Genomic DNA, 23,309 nt, shown 5'->3' with positions numbered 1-23,309 from the left:
CCAAAGGGATGGTGTCTGATAAGTCACTAGTAACCACTGTTGTAGGTAAAATTTCTGAGGCCGATTCAAGTAAAGTAGCAGGAACCTCAGTAGTAGTCATTGATTCGGCTGTATTTTGATCAGTTCTCGGTTTCGTTTGCTTAACCGTGGTTTCGGACCGCGAGTGTCGGTCTTTCTTTGTTTTTAACAATTTGGGTAGTCGGAGGATCCCGGCATAATGTACGCAAAATCTGAGCCGAAAAACTGTTCAGCAAACTCCGACCGTTGAAGGAAGCACAGGCGAACAGGCTGCTACGTCGTGGTCTGGGCCTAAACAAGGCAAACAGTAAGAGTGGAAATCTTTATGAGGTATTTGTTTCCCACAAGTTAAACAGTTACTGACTTTTTCTGACATCGGCTGAGGCAAGAAAGAGTCCCCAGCGGGTACTTAGCTTTAGAAGTCTTGAGTAGTATTCGGTAGTAGTAATCTCTGGATCTGACCGACCGGCACTTGCGAACAGCTTCTGCTTGCGCCACGCCGCAAGAAAGACTGAGGAAAATGGCGTCGGCTGATGCCTTTATACCCGAGGACCAGCAGAGATGACGTCGGGTGAAGTGCGACATCAGCCGAAGCCGGACCCAGACTTTGGAATCCGGCCGACCGAAGGGCTGCCTGACGACAGGACAACCCAGTTGTTATGACTGCAGATGCATCCATGAAGGACATCTAGCAACATCGTGGTCAGGGCCTAGGCAAGGAATACAGTAAGAATGAAAATCCTTATGAAGTATTTGCTTCCCACAAGAAATACAATTATTAACTTTTTCTGACATCAGTCTGCTGCAAGAAAAAAAGATTCCCCAACGGGGTACTTAGCTTTAATGAAGACCGGATCTGAAATTCGAATTTGAAAATCTCAGGAGTCGGCCGACCGGCACTTGCGAACTGCTTTTGCTTCGGGCACCGCGTGGCAAGAAAGACTGAAGAAAATGCCGTCGGCTGCATCTTTTATACCCCTGGCGCACTGACGTCAGGCCGACTGCGGGTAGCTATGCCAGCAGGATAACCCAATTGTAATGACTGTAACAGTGAAACACTATGAACATCCTTCTTTCCCCATCTATCCTGTGCCCTTGAATTTCTGTCAGAGGGGGTAGGATTTTTTGCTGTTGAGCCCTCAACTCCCTTTGGACCCTGTGAATTTCAGGATCAGCAGCAGGGTTTCTAAATAAAAATTTGTAAGAATCAAGGACCCTGTAATATCTGTCAGGCTTGCTGGGAGCCGGAGGTAAGGAGTCCGGGGTCAAGCTTGACTCCAAAAACACATCATCCACAATGTCTAAAAACAGGGGGTATGGCTAAAGGCCTGTGCTGAGGGAGAAGGAAATCCCCGAGCCTTTTTTTGATTCTGAAAAATCTTGACTCTCCCAGTGAAAATGCTCCCTCAAAGTATGCAAAGGTTTCTCCAAATGAATAATCCTCAGGAGATGATGCGGATGGGATAGACTCCTCTGCATCAGAATCCTCATAGGGAGGTAAAGATAATTCCTGATCAGAAGAGGAATCAGAAGAAATAGAAACCCGATCTGAAGAATCATAATCAGCGTCTTGCCAAGGCCTCTTATCAGAAGGGGGATGGGAACCCCTGATCAAGGTAATAAGGTCTTCAGCCATTTTGATCATCTGTTTTTTAGGCATAGCGGCTTGTGCAAGTGGCTCATGCGTCGGTTTTTTAGCTTTAGAAGTTGCTTTTGTCTTTGGTTTTACAGCTGTCGTCAGATTGATATAAAAATGTTGAGGCCTGAATACACCCTCAGAAGCCGGTGCTTGCTCAGCAGCTCTAGACCCATCCGAGGGAGATACATACATGGGTCCAATACTTTGAGTATCTTGCGGAGTGCTGGACTCCACATGGGTCTCGGTAGGGGCCTGCTACTCGAAAGTAGAGGGTATCATGGGCTGCGAAAGCACCTCACCGAGTACCGGCGAACCGGCAAATGGCTTAGGAGAAGCCTCGTCATCGGTTTTGGACCTTGACTGTCTGTCTCTGTCCTTTTCTTTGCGTTTTTTATGTACTCCGGTAGTCGGATTGCTATCCAACAACATTTCTGGGTAGTTAAATCTGTTTCCAAAACACTTAGAGGCAAAAATATACCAATGCTTAATAGTGTGTTGATTAAATCTAGCACAAAACAGACAGCCAGGCACGTTGTGATCAGGGCCTAGGCAAGGAATAAGTATAAATGGAAATCCTTATGTGGTATTTGCTTCCCACAAGTAATACAATTATTAACTTTTTCTGACATCGGAATGGAGCAAGAAAAAAGTTTCCCCAACGGGGTACTTAGCTTTAATGAAAACTTTGGTTCTGAAACTCAAACTTGAATATTTCAGGAGTCGGCCGACCGGCACTTGCAAAATGCTTCTGCTTCGGGCACCGCACGGCAAGAAAGACTAAAGAAAATGGCGTTGACTGCTTGTTTTATACCCCTGACGTCATGGAAGAGGAGACAGCAACTGACGCAGGACCCAAGACTCTGGAATTCAGGGCAACCTGCCAGCAGATTACCCAAATGTAATGACTGCAACAGTGAAACACGAAGAACATCAGTCTTCTGGTCAGCTAGTAGACTTGCCAAACACTGTTCAAGATACGACTGTTCAACTGCCCAAACATCCCAGGAGTACAGTTCTCCAAGTCAGCCAGTCATCCTTGAACAATACCTTAACCCCTTAACTCATGTCTGTAGTGTAAAATTAAACAGACCAGGTCACTGCAGTAAAAACTCAAACCAACCAGTCACTTTTGTAGAACTCAGAGGCAACTCACCATTCACTACTGCAGCACAATGCTCAAAACTCAGACGGCTGTTAGGGATCTTGTATGAAACAGTCACCGATAATGGACACTGTTAGGGTCCAAAAGTCACCCCTCAATGCAGGCTTCAAACTCAACAGTTACAATTGTAACTTAGCCCTCAGCCTTGTAGTACTCACTGCTCAAACCCTTGTACCACACTGCTGTAAACTATAATCTGCCTTTGTAGTACACTGCTTAATACCACTGGTCACCTTAGTACTGCCAAATACAAAGCCAAGCCAGTGAAAAATTTGTATACTTTTACTGACTGAAAAGATCATCTGTATCCCAGTCACTGCAAATCGCACTACTTGTCACGCCGTTCCATAACACAGTGAGATCGCACTACTTGGCACGCCATTCCTTAACACAGTGAGATTGTACTACTTGTCACGTCATTCCATAACACAGTGAGATTGCACTACTTGTCACGCCGTTCCATAACCAGTGAGATCGCACTACTTGTCACGCCATTCCATAACACAGTGAGATCGCACTACTTGTCACGCCGTTCCATAACACAGTGAGATCGCACTACTTGTCAACCCTTTCAATAACACAGTGAGATTGCACTACTTGTCACGCCGTTCCATAACAAAGAGAGATCGCACTACTTGTCACGCCATTCCATAACACAGTGAGATTGCACTACTTGTCACGCCATTCCATAACAAAGTGAGATCGCACTACTTGTCAACCCTTTCAATAACACAGTGAGATCGCACTACTTGTCACGCCATTCCATAACAAAGAGAGATCGCACTACTTGTCACGCCATTCCATAACACAGTGAGATCGCACTACTTGTCATGCCATTCCATAACACAGTGAGATCGCACTACTTGTCACACTGTTCCATAACACAGTGAGATCGCACTACCTGTCAACCCTTTCAATAACACAGTAAGGGACCAGGCCCTGTGATGATCCCTGGTGGAGGCTGGGGAAGGCAAAATAAGGTGGTGTGGAGGGGAAAGGGTGGGGAGCATGGGGTGAACCACAGCAGAGGTGAGGCAGTACTCAGCACATTCCCATTGCACCCCCACCCCTTGGGCATAACCATGGAAACAGAGTTGGGAGGGGGTAAGTAACGAAGTACGCCACTAAATTAAATACTCACCCAGCTGAATGGAGATGACCAAACCCACAAGGCACCCTTAAGATCCACACTGGACCCACTTACATTGGAGCAAGTCCAGGGGGCACATGAGAAGCTGACAGACCTGGCGATGGATGTGGAGCAGTGAGCGAGTGGCTGTAGGCTGACTCAGGAGGATTAAAAAGTGCACCCCAAAAAAATCATTTAACATAACATACAGAACACCTAGAATTGAAAGTCTAACTCCTCAACCTCCTCCTAGGAAACGTTTGCTACTTTGGTGTCTTTTGTCAAAATGGGCAGAGTACCCAAACTCCACTTTCCATGGTATTCAATGGAAATGGACAGTCTGGCCTGATCTGACTGCCAGAACTGAAGAAGGGTTAAAACCCTTAAGCTAACTAAAAACAGTCTGAAGACATCCTTGGGGAAGCTGGTGAGCTGCATGGATGAGGCCTTACAGGTTTTGACCTACGGTGCTTAATGCAGGTATCCTATTTGTAATGGCATTTGTCTTTGTCCAGAGTCAAATTTGCAGACTCACTTTCCCTTTCTTACTGACAGAATTTCCGTACTGGCATTGTAGAATAATGTCCATTGGAGAGGTCAACCTTAAGCTTGGTTTGGGAGGACACATTTGAATCGCCTGGCATAACGACCTCCTAAGGGGCTCTGTCAGCCATCTAGGAGTCTTTCAGAACATCTCCTTAGTGGTGTCCATGGTCCAAGATGGTCTTAGTGCATTCAATAACTACTCAACCATTGTACAAAACTTGTTCTGTGAGGCATCCGTGTGACTGTTGTCAGACCCCACAAACAAACAGCAGATAAATACAGAAAGCTTCTTATGCTTTAAATGTGCAGGGACATTTCCTAGCCTTTAAAGTTTTGGGCCTGAAATCCTTACAAGAGGCAACACTGTGGTCGAATTCTAAACAATAAGCACAGCTATCATATCAATCCTTGAAATTAATCTGTCTCTAACACACAAAAGTGTTTGGACAGCATTTCCACACATCCAAATGGGTGTGTTCAGACCCAGCAGAAGGAAATAAAACTATACAAGACTATGCAAGAAGCCCCTGGTAATTACAACTCTTCAATAAAGGGGGTACTGATTTGCTCTTCCATTCTAGACATGGCCAATGGACTGTAACAAATTTATGTAATGAACCACACAGCAAGAAAGAACGGAAGGTGGCAGACCATACATCCACCTTTATACCCAAAAAGGAAGACTTTTTCGGAAGGGAGAGAAAAGGTCAGCTTAAGGGAGGGGGAAACACTGAAACTCTGTTCAGATGTAAGACTAAACCCCTGATATTAAGATTGCAGCAGTGCTTTACAGGAAGAACATCAGAGATTAGTTCAAAGTCTTTCAGTGATTTGTTTCATGAAGATAGGCATTAAGTCATGAATACAGTATAACCACACCTGGATGTTAAAATGCATTTGTATACTAGTACGATCTTTGATGCAAGGTCTCATACCTAGGGACAGAGAGTTACTAGTGAAAAACGTTTGTAGAAAACACAAAATTTATGGTTAGACGATATGTGATATGTGTACAAGTTAAAAATACACACTGCGTGGAACAGGGCACTTGTGTGTGTGTGTGTGGGGGGGGTGTTGATGAGCCCATTATGATGTAGATCAGCACCCCTGTGCAAAGAAAGTACAGTTGTGTACACTTACCATAAATGTAGATGTTCGAGTGTATTCACTGTTGCAGTCATCACATTTGAGTTATCTGCTTGCAGTAGCCCTCAGTCGGCCTGATTAACAAAGTCTTGGATCCTCCGTTGGTTGCTGTCTCATCTTCCATGATGTCAGGTAGTCAGGGGTATAAAGCATGCAGCCAATGCCATTTTATCAGTTTTTCTTGCCCCAGACGTCAGGTGCCCCCCTAATGGGAAGCAATTATATACAAAGTTACACCTCCAACAAAAAAGCAAGTACACCAGTAAGCTTTAAGCATGGTAATCAAGAACAGAGGTATAGACGACAGAAGTCAGGGGGCTGGAGGGAGGCTAACCAGGACTGCAACAGTGAATACACCCGAACATCTACATTTATGGTAAGTGTACACAACTGTACTATGCTCTTCGTGTTTCACTGTTGCAGTCATCACATTTGGGTAGATTCCCAAAGCTACGGATGGGAGGAGGCAATTAGATGGCATCGGTTTAATATGCAAGTCACTAGGCCTGAATACACCCTCAGAAGCCGGTGCCTGCACAGCGGCTCCGGACCCATCCAAGGCAGAGACATCTGCAGGTTCCACAGTTGAAGTATCTTGCAGCATAACGGACTCCAAATCCATCTCAGTAGAGGCCTGTGAATCTGAAGTAGCGGGTATCAGGGGCTGCGAAGTGCCTCACTGAGTACTGGTAAACTGGCAACTAGCTTAGGAGAAGCATTGTCGGCAGCTTTGGACCTATGCAGCCTGTTGTCTTTATTTTTGCGTTTTTTTGGAATGTCGGTAGTTGGGTGGCTTACCGAAGCCATATCTGGATAACTGAACTGAGTACTGAAATATTTAGAAGGATAAATATACAGACGACAAATAGTTTGTTGTTTAAATAAGGCACAAAACCGACAGCAAGAAACGTCGTGGTCTGGCCTAGGCAATGAGGTATTTGCTTTCAACAAGAAATACAATTATTGACTTTTACTGACATCGGTTAAGAGCAAGAAAAAGTTTCCCCAACAGGGTACTTAGCTTTAGTTGTAGACTTCGGTTCTGAAACTCGAAAACGAAAATTTTAGGAGTCGGCCGACCGGCACTTGCGAACTGCTTCTGCTTCTGGCACCGCATGGCAAGAAAGACTGATGTAATGGTGTCAGCTGCATGTTTTATACCCCAAACGACCTGACATCATGGAAGAAGGGACAGCAACCGACACAGGACCCAAGACTTTGATAATCAGGCTGACTGAGGGCTACTGCAAGCAGATAACCCAAATGTGATGACTGCAACAGTGAAACACAAAGAACATAAATTATTTTCTAAAACAATGCAAGATTTGATAAAAAAAAAGTAGGACCTCTGTAATCTGGGGCAGGAAGAAAATGAAATATAAAGACTGAAAGGGACTGAATGGGTTTGGACTAAGGTTAACAGCAGAGGAGATGCAATTGTATTGGTTTTGCTTTATTTTAATCTTGTGTCTTTGAATAGTTTATTATACTTTGTGTACTTACTGCCTTTTTAACTCCTGATGTACTATCGCATTTTGAGTGTCATTACAGATGTTATGAATGAATTTTGACTGTTCTTTAGTAAGAAGATGAAGAAATCAGTACAACCGAAAACTGCTTAGATGTAGAGATGCAGACTGACATTAATCACAGGAACTCCATTTGCTATGTTATGTCCCATCAACTCAAGTTCGAGTATTGTTGACTTGACAGACTAAAGAATTAAAAAGGGTTTGGTTTTGTGCTAGTCTGATGAGATCCTCCAACGTCTGACCCATCGCCATTGTGATCGTATTGATCCATCTCATTTACTGTCTTCCTCTACACCTTGTACCCTCAAATCGTTCCAATCATAATATCCTTTTCCAGTGATCTTTCCTTTCGAGCTATGTGACCAAAGTATGACCAATGCAGTTTCATCATGTGTGTTTCAAGTGGCATTTCCAGGTTAATTTGCTCTATGATCGACTTCTTGGTCTGTCTCGTTGTCCATGGTAAACACAGGATTCTTCTCCAGCACACATTTCGAATGCGTCAATCTTCCGTTGATGTTGTTTCTGGATCATCCAGCTTTCGCAAGCATAGTTGACAACAGAGAATATGAGAGTCTGAACTAGGTTTATCTGATGTCCTTACTTTTGAATATTTTATCTAGAGACTAGCAGTCTTGACCAGTGCCAAACAATGCATTATTTCTTGAGTGCTAGTCAAATCAGTGATCACAAGGACACCCAAAAAGTTCATGCTCAAAACAATCTCAACTTCTCCATCGAGCTTGAATTTATCAATGTTATCAGTTGACATAGCCTTGGTCTTCCTCATGTTCGGTTCTAGTCCCATCCTTTGACTTTCTTCTTGGACTTTCCTCAGCAGATGTTCCATATCTACCTTTGTTTCAGTCAGCAGCATTGTGTTGTCAGCATACCTCAGATTGGAATACATGTAGGGGGAGCACTGACAAACAATGTTATCCTCCTCTAGAACAGCTTTTCGGAATATGTCTTCAGCATACAGACTGAACAAACATGGTGACAAGATGCAGCCTTGCTGTATACCTTTTCAAACTAAAAAACAAATAATTTGTGTTTCCAGATTTCATTCAAACCATAGCTTCTTGGTCATCATAAAGACTTTTTTATTAAATGCACAATGTGTTTTGGTATTCCCATTTGAAATAAAATTGTCCATAGTTTTTTCATGACTGACACAGTCAAAGGCCTTCCTATAGTCAATAAAGCAAATATAAATACATTTCTGACATTCCTTAGTCTTTTCTAGTATCCACGGAGCGACAAGAGTACAAGGAGATGAGGCGCATGGCAAAGAGAGAGGTGGCGAAAGTAGAAGGAGATGAGGCGCATGGCAAAGAGAGAGGTGGCGAAAGTAGGAGATGAGGCGCATGGCAAAGAGAGAGGTGGCGAAAGTAGAAGGAGATGAGGCGCATGGCGAAGAGAGAGGTGGCGAAAGTAGAAAGAGATGAGGCACATGGCAAAGAGAGAGGTGGCGAAAGTATAAGGAGATGAGCTGCATGGCAAAGAGAGAGGTGGCGAAAGTAGAAGGAGATGAGGCGCATGGCAAAGAGAGAGGTGGCGAAAGTAGAATGAGATGAGGCGCATGGCAAAGAGAGAGGTGGCGAAAGTATAAGGAGATGAGGCGCATGGCAAAGAGAGAGGTGGCGAAAGTAGAAGGAGATGAGGCGCATGGCAAAGAGAGAGGTGGCGAAAGTAGAAGGAGATGAGGTGCATGGCAAAGAGAGAGGTGGCGAAAGTAGAAGGAGATGAGGTGCATGGCAAAGAGAGAGGTGGCGAAAGTAGAAGGAGATGAGGTGCATGGCAAAGAGAGAGGTGGCGAAAGTATAAGGAAATGAGGTGCATGGCAAAGAGAGAGGCTGGCGAAAGTAGAAGGAGATGAGGTGCATGGCAAAGAGAGAGGTGGCGAAGGCCAAGGATAACGCGTATGAAGAGTTGTATATAAGGTTGGACACTAAGGAGGGAGAAAAGGACCTGTACCGATTGGCTAGACAGAGGGACCGAGCTAGTAAAGATGTGCAGCAGGTAAGGGTGATAAAGGATAATGAGGGAAACATACTCACAAGCGAGGAGAGTGTGTTGAGTAGATGGAAAGAGTACCATGAGGGGTTGATGAATGAGAGGGAGAGAAGGCTGGATGATGTGCGGATAGTGAATCATGAAGTGCAGTGGATTAGCAAGGAGGAAGTAAGAATAGCTATGAAGAGGATGAAGAATGGAAAGGCTGTTGGTCCCGATGACATACCTGTGGAAGCATGGAGGTGTTTAGGTGAAATGGCAGTGGAGGTTTTAACTAGATTGTTTAATGAAATCTTGGAAAGTGAGAGGATGCCTCAGGAATGGAGAAAAAGTGTTTTGGTACCGATTTTTAAGAATAAGGGTGATGTGCAGAGCTGTAGTAACTACAGAGGGATTAAACTGATCAGTCACAGCATGAAGTTATGGGAAAGAGTAGTGGAAGCTAGGTTAAGAAGGGAGGTGATGATTAGTGATCAACAGTATGGTTTCATGCCAGGAAAGAGCACTACAGATGCGATGTTTGCTCCGAGAGTGTTGATGGAGAATTACAGAGAAGGTCAGAAGGAGTTGCATTGTGTCTTTGTGGATTTAGAGAAAGCATATGACAGGGTGCCTAGAGAGGAGTTGTGGTATTGTATGAGGAAGTCGGGAGTGTCAGAGAAGTATGTAAGAGTGGTACAGGATATGTACGAGGGTAGTGTAACAGTGGTGAGGTCTACGTGGGAGTGACGGATGCGTTTAAGGTGGAGGTGGGATTACATCAAGGATCAGCTCTGAGCCCTTTCTTATTTGCAATGGTGATGGACAGGTTGACAGACGAGATCAGACAGGAGTCCCCGTGGACTATGATGTTTGCAGATGACATTGTGATCTGTAGTGAGAGTAGGGAGCAGGTGGAGACCACCCTGGAGAGGTGGAGATATGCTCTAGAGAGAAGAGGAATGAAAGTCAGTGGGACTAAGACAGAATATATGTGTGTGAATGAGAGGGAGGATAGAGGAATGGTGAGGATGTAGGGAGTAGAGGTGGCGAAGGTGAATGAGTTTAAGTACTTGGGATCAACAGTTCAGAGTAATGGTGAGTGTGGAAGAGAGGTGAAGAAGAGAGTACAGGCAGGATGGAGTGTGTGGAGAAGAGTGTCAGGAGTGATTTGTGACAGACTAGCACCAGTAAGAGTGAAAGGGAAGGTCTACAAGAGGGTATTAAGACCAGCTATGTTATATGGGTTGGAGACAGTGGCATTGACAAAAAGGCAGGAGTCAGAGCTTGACGTGGCAGAGTTGAAGATGTTAAGATTTGCACTGGGTGTGACGAGGACGGACAGGATTAGGAATAAGCATATTAGAGGGACAGCCCAGGTTGGAAGGTTTGGAGACAAAGCCAGAGAGGCAAAATTACATTGGTTTGGACATGTGCTGAGGAGGGATGCAGAGTATGTTGGGAAAAAAATGCTAAGGATAAAGCTGCCAGGTTAACAGGAAAAGAGGAAGGCCTAAGATAAGGTTTATGGATGTGGTGAGAGAGGACATGCAGGTGGTTGGGACAGGAAGCAATGGAAACAGTTGATCTGCTGTGGCGACCCCTAACGTAGCTGCCGAAAGAAGAAGATTGAGCGTCTGCAATTATATGTCCTGTCCCTCTTCCATTCTTAAATCCTGTTTGAGATTCTGACGATTCTCTATGTACGACTGCAAGTGCCACTGGATTATCTTTAGCTAGATTTTGCTTGCATGAGAAAGTAGAGCAATTGTCTGGTAGTTGCTGCATTCCTTGGTATCTTCTTTCTTATAAATCAGTACAAAAATAGATCTTTTCCAGTCTGTTGGCCATTTTCTTTCCAAACTTGACACAATTTGGTCAATACAGGAATAGCTCCATGAGATCCCTTAAGTTCCATCAGTATTTTATCTAGCCCAGGAGCTTTGACAGGGCATCAATTGCCTCAATAACCTCTTCTTTCAAAATCTCTGGCTCTTCTTCTGTTATGTCTTCATCTTTATATGCCTTGACCTCTTCATTTGAATAGAAATTCTCGATATAACTTCTCCATCATTGTTTAATTCTCTCAGGCTCATTCAATATCTTTTCATCAGTATCTCTGAGCATTCACATTCTTGGTTGAAATTTCTGCCATATCCTTTTGATGCAGTGGAAGGCTAGTCTGGCTTTCCTGCATACATGTTCGGATTAGATATGTGACAGATTGTGCTGAAATATTGTTCTTTGCTCCTTCTGATTTCTTGTTGAAATAACCGATTCAAACATGTCATTTTTTTCCTATCGCTGGATATTTTGGCTTTTCTTCTATCTTTTTTAGCGTCTTCAGATATCCAGGGTTGCTTCTTCTTTTTAACTCACTTTGAAAGTGTTCTCTTGGCTTCCTCTGTTACTGCTGACTATGTCAAACCAAAGCTCTTTGGGGACTTATCTTCCGTGTTTAATACTTCAAATATGTTAAGTCTTCTCCGTTATTCTTTAGGTATGCTATCTAAATCATAATCTGTGCTAGCTGTCTGATTAACTCTTTTCTTTCATAACTTCACTTTGATTTTATAAACCAGAAGTTCATGATAGGTGCCACAGTCTGACCCTGGTCTTGTTCTAGTTGTCATGACTGCTGACTTCCACCTTTGGTTGATACATATACAATCTATCTGATTTTGGTAAAACCCGTTCAGTGATGTTCACGTGTAAAGTTGACGCTTATGATGTTGGAAAAATGTATTCATGATTACCAGACTGTTGATGGTGCAGAATTCTACAAATCTTTTACATACCTTGGTGCAGAATTCTACAAATCTTTTACATTCCTTGGTGCAGAATTCTACAAATCTTTTACATTCCTTGGTGCAGAATTCTACAAATCTTTTACATACCTTGGTGCAGAATTCTACAAATCTTTTACATACCTTGGTGCAGAATTCTACAAATCTTTTACATACCTTGGTGCAGAATTCTACAAATCTTTTACATTCCTTGGTGCAGAATTCTACAAATCTTTTACATTCCTTGGTGCAGAATTCTACAAATCTTTTACATACCTTGGTGCAGAATTCTACAAATCTTTACATACCTTGGTGCAGAATTCTACAAATCTTTTACATACCTTGGTGCAGAATTCTACAAATCTTTTACATACCTTGGTGCAGAATTCTACAAATCTTTTACATACCTTGGTGCAGAATTCTACAAATCTTTTACATACCTTGGTGCAGAATTCTACAACTCTTTTACATACCTTGGTGCAGAATTCTACAAATCTTTTACATACCTTGGTGCAGAATTCTGCAAATCTTTTACATACCTTGGTGCAGAATTCTACAAATCTTTTACATTCCTTGGTGCAGAATTCTACAAATCTTTTACATACCTTGGTGCAGAATTCTACAAATCTTTTACATTCCTTGGTGCAGAATTCTACAAATCTTTTACATACCTTGGTGCAGAATTCTACAAATCTTTTACATTCCTTGCTTCTGCCTCCATCACCACAGTTTCCAACCACTGAACCTTCATTTCCTTTTCTTACCGTCACGTTCAGGTCTCCCATGATTACTAGCAAATCTTTTTTGGATGTCTGCTCCCTCTCATTTTGCAGCTGACTATAGAAAGCTTCAATTTCGTCTCTGGCATCACTGGGGGCACAGACCTGCACAATAGGCATATTAAATGGTGCTCCTTGAAAGCGAATAGATATCACTCGGTGATGGCATTATACTTCAGCACCGTCTTTGCGAGTCTCTTGTTCACAATGATCTCAACTCCATTCTTTCTCTGTGTTTCATGGCCACCATAGCAAACCCGGTGCTCATCAGATTGCAAATGTCCTTGCACGGTCCACTTTAGTCAACTTATACCAAGTATATCTGGGTCCACTTCACATGACTGAAAGCTCAAAATATTGAAATTTCTTTGAGTCCACAATCCCGAATGTTCAAAATACGGAAAACTCATCTGAGTGACTTTCAGAATACTGAAAGCTTACAATGCTGCAATGGCAGTGTGCACAGTACTTTAAGGTAAGTAAAGGGTATATATGCCCTTTTCCCTACTGTAGGGCGATCCCAGAGCTAGTATATATAGTTTGGGGGGGTAGGAGGCATTGCCCCCCACCTACTTTGGTTTTATATCATCCGGTGTCTGTTACTAAGGTAAGTAGTTTTTAATTTTGGAAAGAGTTAATCATTGGTGTTGTAAGTGTGCATTTTTTTTTCTGTTATATTTGCTTGGTTTACTTGATATCGTGTGTGAATATGAATGTTATTTGTGATGAAATGTTTGACATTCACGGATCTGTGCATTTTTTGTTATGTTAAGCAATTCACAGGTGAAGGGGAACGCACATTATGTCTATGGCTTAACATTTTGTATTTTGCAATTCAGCATTGTAAGCTTTCAGTATTCTGAAAGTCAGTCAAAAGTACAGTTTTGTACCTACCATAAATGTAGATGTTCGAAGATCCACATTGCTGCAGACCTTACACTTGGGTAGTCCGCTGTCCTCGGTCGGCCCGAATATCAAAGTATTAGGCTGACGTCGGTCAAGGCGCTTAAGACTGACATCAGGACGTCAGGGTATAAATGCGCATGACCGACGTCATATCCTCAGTCTTTTCTTGCCCCAGATGTCAGAAGACCCCAAAAGAAAGGTCAAAACCAAAAGACAGCAAAACAACCAACCACCCTTGCACTAATCATATGTACAATATATACAATATCCACAATATTCACAACCCAAACCACACAACCGCCTCTAACTACAGAGGGGAAGGAGGGAGGAGTAAATTGGACTGCAGCAATGTGGATCTTCGAACATCTACATTTATGGTAGGTACAAAACTGTACTATGTTCTTCATCTCACATTGCTGCAGTCCTTACACTTGGGTAGAATCCCAAAGCAGAGGTAAGGGAGGATGGCAAAACTATAAAGCAGTAGGAGCTGCCAAAATGCCCTGTAAAATAGCAGTGGCAAAACCAGCCCTAGATTTAGAGTAAAGTGGAAGGTGGTAATGCTTAGAGGAAGTATGCACTGAACTCCAAGTAGCTGCCTCCAAAATATCTTTAGTTGCCACCCCTTAAAAAGCTGTAGAAGTGGCAGTAGCCCTAGTGGAATGAGGCCTAATCCCAGCTGGAATCTCCTTACCATGATGGGAATAACAGAAAGCAATGCAAAACCCAATCCATTTAGAAATAGTTTGTTTTGACACAGGCTTGCCCTGAGAACTCAAAGCAAAAGAAACAAATAACTGCTGAGACTGCCTGAACCCTTTAGTTCTGCTCAAATAATATCGCAACTGCCTGTGTATATCCAAAGTGTGCAAAATCTTTTCCCCTTTATTTTGGGGGTTTGCATAAAAAGTAGGCAAATGAATAGTTTGGTTTAAAACCACACTAGAAACCACTTTAGGCATAAAGGAAGGATTAGTGCATAAAGATACCCTATCCTTATGGAAAATTAAGAAAGGCTCAACCGCCATAAGGGCCTGTAATTCAGAAACCCTTCTCGCAGAGGTAATGGCCAACAAAAAAGCAGTCTTCCATGATAAATATTTCAACTCGGCAGTAGCTGCAGGCTCAAAAGGTTGTAGAGTGAGTTTCTCCAACACAAAATTGAGATCCCAAGCAGGAGTAGGAGCTCTGCGTGGGGTCTTATATTCTTTGCCCCTCTAAGGAATTGCTTAAACAAAGGATGAGAAAACAATGGTGGGTCACAGTCATAGTGAGCAGAAATTGCTGCAGCATGAACCTTAATAGAAGAGAAGGACAAACCTTTGTCCAGTAACTCAGTAAGATATTGAAGAGCCACACTTAAATTAGGCTTAGAAACATCAAATTCCTTTGCTGTACTCCAAAATAAAAATCTCTTCCATTTATCTGCGTACACTTTCCTTGTACTAGGCCTTCTGGCCTCCAAAATAACATTCAAAACTTGCTGTGGAAGCTGAGACCCTCCAGGGTTTAAAACAGAATATGCCAGGCTGTTAGGTGAAGAGAGTGAAGTTTGACATTGAGTAAATGACTGTTCTCCTGAGACAGCAGGTGTGGAATCGAAGGCAAAGGCCATGGAGGCTCCGTACCAGACTTCTCAGTAATGGGTACCAGTGCTGTCGAGGCCAATCTGGAGCTATTAAAATCATCTTTGGCTTGTCCTGTCTGACCTTCAGGAGTACCTTTGGGAGGAGAGGCAGAGGTGGAAAGGCATACACATGAAGATTGCTCCAATTGAATGAAAGAGCATCCACTTTCCAAGCTGTGGGATGAAACCTTTTGTGCAAAACTTTGGCAGCTGGTAGTTTAGTGGAGAAGCGAACAGATCTATGTCTGGAGTTCCCCATAACACTGTCAACTTCTGAAATACATGAGGATCAATTTCCACTCGTGGGGATCCATAATTTGCCTGCTCAACACATCTGCTAAGGAGTTCTGTGCTCCCGGCAGAAACCTTGCCTGAAGATTTAGCTGTAAACTGAGAGCAGTCTCCACAAAATCATTGCTTGTCTGCATAGAGGATAAGAATGTGTTCCCCCTTGCTTGTTGATGTACCACATGACAGTTGTGTTGTCTGTTAGAACCAACACCTGCCCTGGAAGAAGTAAATCCTTGAAAGCTATTAATGCAAATTGGACTGCTAACATCTCCTTCAAGTTGATATGTAGATGTTGAAGTCTGGCAGGCCACGTGTCTTGTACCCACTTTCCATTTAGATGAGCTCCCAAGCTTTGTCTGAGGCATCTGTCGTTAGAATCTGACTCGCCTCTGGCCGGGTCACAGAGAGTCCCTTGTTTAGGTGACATTCCTGCGCCCACCACAAAAATTCCTTTTGAATGCAAGGTATTATCTGAATGACAGTGTCCATATCTTGGCAGTGCTGCGTCCATACATTTTTGAGATACCATTGTAGCTTCCTCATATGCAGTTTGGCATTGGGAAGCACCAGAATACAAGATGCCATGAACCCCAAGGCTTGAAGGACTGTCCTTGCAGTCAGCCTGGACTGATGAGACAATTGATGGAAGTAAAGAGAAAGATTCTTTTGTTTGTCCGGGGTCAAAAAGGCCATCTGGGATGCTGTATTCAGTCTCACACCCAGAAAGCACATGTCCTGAGAGGGTACTAGACTGGACTTTATTTCGTTCACAGAATACCCCAGGCATCTTAGCACTGCTATCACATATTGTAAATGATGAAGAAGTTCGTCCTTTCTTTGGGCCAGAATCAGGCAATCGTCCAAATAAGGATAGATCTGTATTCCTCTTAGCCTGAAGAAAGCTATCACTGGAGCCAGAACCTTCGTGAACACTCTGGGCGCAGTAGATAAGCCAAAGGGCAATGCAGAGAACTGATAATGAGAAGTCCCAGCCCGAAAACGCAGATACTTCCTGCAACTTAGCCTGATAGGAACATGAAGGTAAGCCTCCTTGAGATCCAGAGTCACCATCCAGTAATCTTTGCCCAGCAGAGGTAAAAGCTGTTGTAACGTCAACATTTTGAACTTGGGAATGTCCAGATAAGTGTTGAGGATAGATAAATCCAAAATTGGTCTCCACGTGTTCCCCTTCTTTGGTACTAGGAACAGGCGAGAATAAAATCCTAGGCCCACTTCTGGCAGAGGGACCGGTTGTATGGCCCCTATTTGAAGCAGCAGAGAAATTTGTTTGTGAGCCTCTAGTCTTTGCTGAGGAGGAACGTCCGGCATGCCTTTGAAAGGAGACAAGGTATGGAAATAAAACTTGTAACCTTGGTGTATGATATCCAATACCCATCTGTCTTGGGTAATCAAACTCCAATTTTCCTTGAAGAGTGCCAACCTTCCTCCCAAAGGTGCTGCCAGGCAAGAAGGATCTGGCAGCTGAAAAGGTAGGTCATTGGGCCTGTTTAGGAAAGGACTGCCCCTGCCCTCACCCGAAGATTGTGCAGGTGAACTCCCTGTTCTAGGTCTGAAGGAGCTCTGAGCTCTGCCCCTACCACGTCTAGATCTACAACTAGACTGTGAATCATAAGAAGGGTACGTCCACCCCTTAGCAGGCCAATTCCTACTAAACTTCGGAGGCTGAACTTGCAAAAAATCCTTAACAGCCTGCATAGACTTAGCCTCGTCTTCCATTTTCTTCAAGACTGACTCCACAGGTGAACCAAACAACACATCAGACTGTAAAGGAGCATCCAATATCCTTGTCTTAACATGGTCAGATAAATTCTGATCCCTCAGCCAGGCGTGCCTGCGAAGAACTGACCCAGTGGCAGCCACCCTAGACGAGGCCTGTACAGCATCAAAACCACATTGTAAAGAATGCTTACCCACCTGTTCAGAGACATGCACCAAATCTTGTAATTCTTTACACTCAATGCCTTCCGCCAGAGCATCTACCTTAGACTTCAATTGAGAAAGAAGATAGTTTTGATATTTCAACATGTGAAACTGGCAATTCAAAGCCCTCATAGCTAAGGTTCAAGAAGTATAGACTTTCTTTCCCCATCTATCCAAAGCTCTGGCCTCTTTATCTGGAGGAACCGGATTTTTTACAACAGAGGCCTTGACACCCTTAGGTCCCTGACTAACAGTTTCTGGGTCCGCCCTAGGACTCTTATAAAGATATTTATGAGCCTCAGGCACCCTGTAATACCTATCCGGTTTAACAGGAGCAGGAGGCAAAGAATCAGGATTAAGTGAAGCCTCTGCAAACACATCTTCCACAACATCCAGAACAGGTGGTATAGCCAAAGGCCTATGCTGGGGTAAAACAAAATTCCCTAAGCCTTTTCCTGGAATCAGAGAAGTCCTGACCTTCCCACTTAAAATGTTCTCATGGAATGAAGAGTCTCTGAAAAAGAAAAATCCTCTGGAGGAGAAGCAGAAGGAGTCGAATCATCTGCACTTGGTGCAGAATTCTACAAATCTTTTACATACCTTGGTGCAGAATTCTGCAAATCTTTTACATACCTTGGTGCAGAATTCTACAAATCTTTTACATTCCTTGGTGCAGAATTCTACAAATCTTTTACCTACCTTGGTGCAGAATTCTACAAATCTTTTACATATCTTGGTGCAGAATTCTACAAATCTTTTACATTCCTTGGTGCAGAATTCTACAAATCTTTTACATACCTTGGTGCAGAATTCTACAAATCTTTTACATTCCTTGGTGCAGAATTCTACAAATCTTTTACATACCTTGGTGCAGAATACTACAAATCTTTTACATACATTGGTGCAGAATTCTACAAATCTTTTACATTCCTTGGTGCAGAATTCTACAAATCTTTTACATACCTTGGTGCAGAATTCTACAAATCTTTTACATTCCTTGCTTCTGCCTCCAACACCACAGTTTCCAACCACTGAACCTTCATTTCCTTTTCTTACCGTCACGTTCAGGTCTCCCATGATTACTAGCAAATCTTTTTTGGATGTCTGCTCCCTCTCATTTTGCAGCTGACTATAGAAAGCTTCAATTTCGTCTCTGGCATCACTGGGGGCACAGACCTGCACAATAGGCATATTAAATGGTGCTCCTTGGCGAATAGATATCACTTTCGGTGATGGCATTATACTTCAGCACCGTCTTTGCGAGTCTCTTGTTCACAATGATCTCAACTCCATTCTTTCTCTGTGTTTCATGGCCACCATAGCAAACCCGGTGCTCATCTGATTGCAAATGTCCTTGCACGGTCCACTTTAGTCAACTTATACCAAGTATATCTGGGTCCACTTCACATGACTGAAAGCTCAAAATATTGAAATTTCTTTGAGTCCACAATCCCGAATGTTCAAAATACTGAAAACTCATCTGAGTGACTTTCAGAATACTGAAAGCTTACAATGCTGCAATGGCAGTGTGCACAGTACTTTAAGGTAAGTAAAGGGTATATATGCCCTTTTCCCTACTGTAGGGCGATCCCAGAGTTAGTATATATAGTTTGGGGGGGGGTAGGAGGCATTGCCCCCCACCTAGTTTGGTTTTATATCATCCGGTGTCTGTTACTAAGGTAAATAGTTTTTAATTTTGGAAAGAGTTAATCATTGGTGTTGTAAGTGTGCATTTTTTTTTCTGTTATAGTTTTCATTTGGTGAGATGAATTGTTGGTAATATTTGCTTGGTTTACTTGATATCGTGTGTGAATATGAATGTTATTTGTGATGAAATGTTTGACATTCACGGATCTGTGCATTTTTTGTTATGTTAAGCAATTCACAGGTGAAGGGAAATGCACATTATGTCTATGGCTTAACATTTTGTATTTTGCAATTCAGCATTGTAAGCTTTCAGTATTCTGAAAGTCAGTCAAACGAGTTTGCAGCATTTTGAACATTCGGGACTGTGGACTCCGTCAAATGAATTTCAGTATTTTGAGCATTCAGTCATGTGAAGTGGAACCAGGATATTCACATTGTTAAATGTGAAGTGGATAAAACCAATGTCTAGTTTTCCTCAATTCATGTTCCTCACGTTCCAAGTTCAGAGTTCAGAGTTCACAGTTTGATCATGCCTTTGATTAGCTCCTGACCTTTTCTTTTGGTCTAGCAATTTCAGCATCAGGATGACTTGCAGTTTTGATCCATCAGCATCACAAACACCAGATGTACATGAATCGACCATTTGTTCTTCCCTAGTAGCATGGTGATTGCCTTCCGACCAAGGGGACCATCTTCCAGCACTACATTAAATTTTTTTTGTTCACTGACTAAGTTTTCTTAGCAAAATACAGAAGTAGATTGCTGGGCGTTTCTTCTGCACAGTGTAGATTCAATGTTGTCGCTGTCATTACGTCGAGTGTGATCACCTGCCTCCAATACTGCCCATCCTCTGCTGCTCAGACAGGTGGAAACCAAGTCCGGCACATCCACTGGAACCTGTCCGCCTTGGGAGACCCTTCTGGTAAGTCAGACTACCGACTGCATAGCTTCCAGCTTCACAGATGCATGCAAGCCCAACAGAGCGACAAGCTAGTGAATAAAAACTAAACAGCCATCTGTAGCTATAACAAAAGTCTCACAATTAATTTTGACAAAACATAGTTCAGTACTGCTGAATTTGCAATAACCATATAACAGGCACCTGTGACTCAGACCAGAAACATTCCTGTGAGTATGTCTTCTGGCAACAACACAATAACAGCTGTACGTCTCTGCAGCCAGTGGATGACTTAATGCCCAAAATAAGAATAAAGCCAACATTTCTTAGTTAACAACTTCCATTTTCTTATTATTTTTTTCTTCTCGACCCACATATGCCTGAGTGAGTGAGGCTGCTTCTGTACCAAACACTTGTGCGGGCTATGAGATGTAGGTGCCTGTTCACTGAAAGCAGCTTCTGTACCAGATGCAGCAAGCACGTGGTGAAAAAAAGCAAATGTTAGACTCACTAGACCTCAACAGCCTGAAACTCAAAGCTGAAAAGGGCAAACGGTAATATCAACAAACTATCATAAACCTCCTACAGGACTGCTACATTTTCAGATGGTCAGAGTTGCTACATTTTTAGATGGTCAGAGAGGGGCATTTCATGTGAGATCTGGCAGCACTGTCCAAATCCTTAATCACTGCAAAAGTATTACTTTTATCATCATTATCAAAATAAACAGCCGTCATTTGCAGAATTTCAATTGTTTCTTTCATTTTTATATCACATTAAAGTTTTCACATACAGTAACCTAGCTCTCCGTAAAATTTAAAGAAATGGTAGAATATATCCTTCTCCAAAAGTCACAAATGTCCAAATCTGGAATATCCAATTAAAAGCTATACAGGGTGGTAACCTGTTGCACAATGTTAAAGAGGTAGGACAGAAAATCAGTCTAGAACGTTTTATTATTACATTCTATTCATTAGCAAAAGTATATCATTTTATGCACCTTAAAAATTAATGTGCCAAAATGCCTGAAACTCATACACAGGCAAAAATGCACTTTCAGTACAACTATACACGCACACACACAAAGTATAGCAACACACACACGTGTATACACACACACACTCACGCACAGATACAATCTGAAACCCCAGACACTAAGCACTGTGAATACAATAATCGTCTGCTAAAGGCAGTTAAAAACAGCCTGCTCTTTCTTCCTGTACTTCTTGCTTTAGGTAGGTGTATGTATACTTCAGGGAACCAAGGGAAACTCACCAAAAATAGATTTCTATCTAAGGGGTCTACTAAATGACATACAGTGAAACAGGCACAGTGATTAGAAGCTGCCATCCATTGTTATAAGTGCTGGGAAAACTTCTCAAAGCTTGCACAAAGCTGTCATTTGAAAGGCATGGTATGAGACAACTTAGCATACCTGTGAAAGCTGTAGCCATTGTATGGATAATGTGGCAGTTCCCCATATGGCAATCCTTCCACAAAGGTGTTCCTATACCTTCCTCATTGAGCCAACCCATCAAATCATCCAAACTGGGTCCAAAGTACCATCACTGTAAATATAAAGTATCCCTCTCAGGGGGCTAACCGGCCAGCAAGTAAGCATCATGTACTCCTGAGAGTGCAAACCTTCGAAAAACACATTAAACCAAGGTCCCACCTGCCTGAGTTGGTGGCAGCTCAGGTAAATGTAAAACATCTCATGGCACATACTGAAAAGATTGGAGGAATGTCCTGATGCCCTGGCCAAATTTCCCCTAATTGCATAAATACGACAGTCTCTCCCCTGAAAAGTGGCCATTAGACAAGTGTGACTAACCCAGTCAAAGGATAAATAAATACTCGTTACAAGTTAATCATGCAGTTATCGTTCAGTTTTTGAAAATGTTAGAAGTAAGAAAAGGAACTCTGATAACTTTTTTTTGCCTGTCATCCACAGCTTCTGCCCTGCAAGTGGCACAAATGGCACTCATCTCATTGTACTTCACTTAGATCTTCATTAACAAAGTGCATGTCCGAGCCCTAGCAACACACACCAAAAATGAACATTAATGAAGAAGATGCACACACTGTATATCTTGCAGTTATTACTACTAATTTCATGGAACAAGAGATATACCTGCGAAAAGTTGGTGATGAGACGTCTGGATATTTGGTTCCTTGCTGGCGGGCCACAGGGTTTCCATTAGTTGCAGTTACAGAACCATGAGCTGCCTTCAGAGCAGTATAAGGCATTGCGTTCTCTGTATCTGATGAAATATCCTTCTCTTTATCTGCCTGGTGGGCTGTATCTGCCACAAAAGTACTAAGAGGGATTTTGACAGGTTCTCTCATTTTACTTATAGACAGTCCAGTTGATTTGGCACTAACATTAGAATCTACACTGCTTGTACTTGATCGATTTCCACCACCAGTTCTACCTGAGCCACTGGATTTACTGGGCCTCGGTAAGCTGCGGTACTGCAGGTTAGTCTGGGGACTCATGTTCAGGTAAGTGTCATCATGATGTTGTGAACCATCAGAACTATTTTTATGCCCAGGTGGCCGACTGAGTAATGCTGTTGACTTGGGTAGTTTTCCCACGGTGGCTGATCCACTTGTAATCACAGCACCGCTACTGGTTATTAAGGTGACACTCCCAGAGGATGCTCCCATTTTTTTGAATCCAAAGTTGTTTGTGTTAGCAGAAGTCCTGGATGTACTAGACAGACCCTTTTTGCTTTCATCACCACTACTGCGTCCTGCATCAGAAGGGGAACGGTGCACTGTTACAGCTGGTTTCTGCGACAGCTGGCTTCTTTCTGATACCTTGGCATCATCAGTTTGTCCTAAAGGAAACAAAATCACAAGATGTAGGAGTCTGTGAATCGCTTCAGTAATCCATACATCATCTGACAAGGAATACCTACATACGCTCTAGACCTTAAGTTTATTTCCACACCACCTCTTAAGACACAAATGCTCTTCATTAGTCAAACAGATTTTTAAGCAGCTGCTATTTTTATACCACTGTGTGTTAGCAATAAGCAGATAATGTACATGCAAATGTGTTTACAGTGACTAATTTCCTTTGAAGTATGATGCAAATTATAAACTTGTGTGTTTTGCAAAATAAAAACACAGTAGAAATAAAAAGTGAAACATGACTCGTATTCTCCTAATCCAAAGGAAACTGCAGAGGCAGAACCATTCAAATAATCCCCTGAAAGGTAAACTCTTACAAGATAAATAAAAAGGTAAAATATGAAACAT

At 42.6% G+C, this 23,309-nt stretch overlaps 1 protein-coding gene across 1 annotated transcript in view; it reads right to left on the bottom strand.

Moving 5' to 3' along the window:
- The window catches only part of LOC122810494 (neuron navigator 2-like), a 2,968,645-nt gene that overhangs the window by 1,139,192 nt on the left and 1,806,144 nt on the right, over positions 1 to 23,309 (bottom strand). Inside the window, exon 19 of the mRNA XM_044082075.1 lies at positions 22,177 to 22,885. Within this exon, the coding sequence (XP_043938010.1) occupies positions 22,177 to 22,885 (709 nt within the window). The remainder of the gene's footprint in view (positions 1 to 22,176; positions 22,886 to 23,309) is intronic.

The sequence above is a fragment of the Protopterus annectens genome, chromosome 9.part0, assembly GCF_019279795.1.
Source record: "Protopterus annectens isolate FY-2018-M chromosome 9.part0, PAN1.0, whole genome shotgun sequence".
Taxonomy (NCBI): domain Eukaryota; kingdom Metazoa; phylum Chordata; order Ceratodontiformes; family Protopteridae; genus Protopterus; species Protopterus annectens.
Note: the sequence above shows the minus strand (reverse complement) of the source record. Positions and strands in the feature narration are given on the sequence as shown.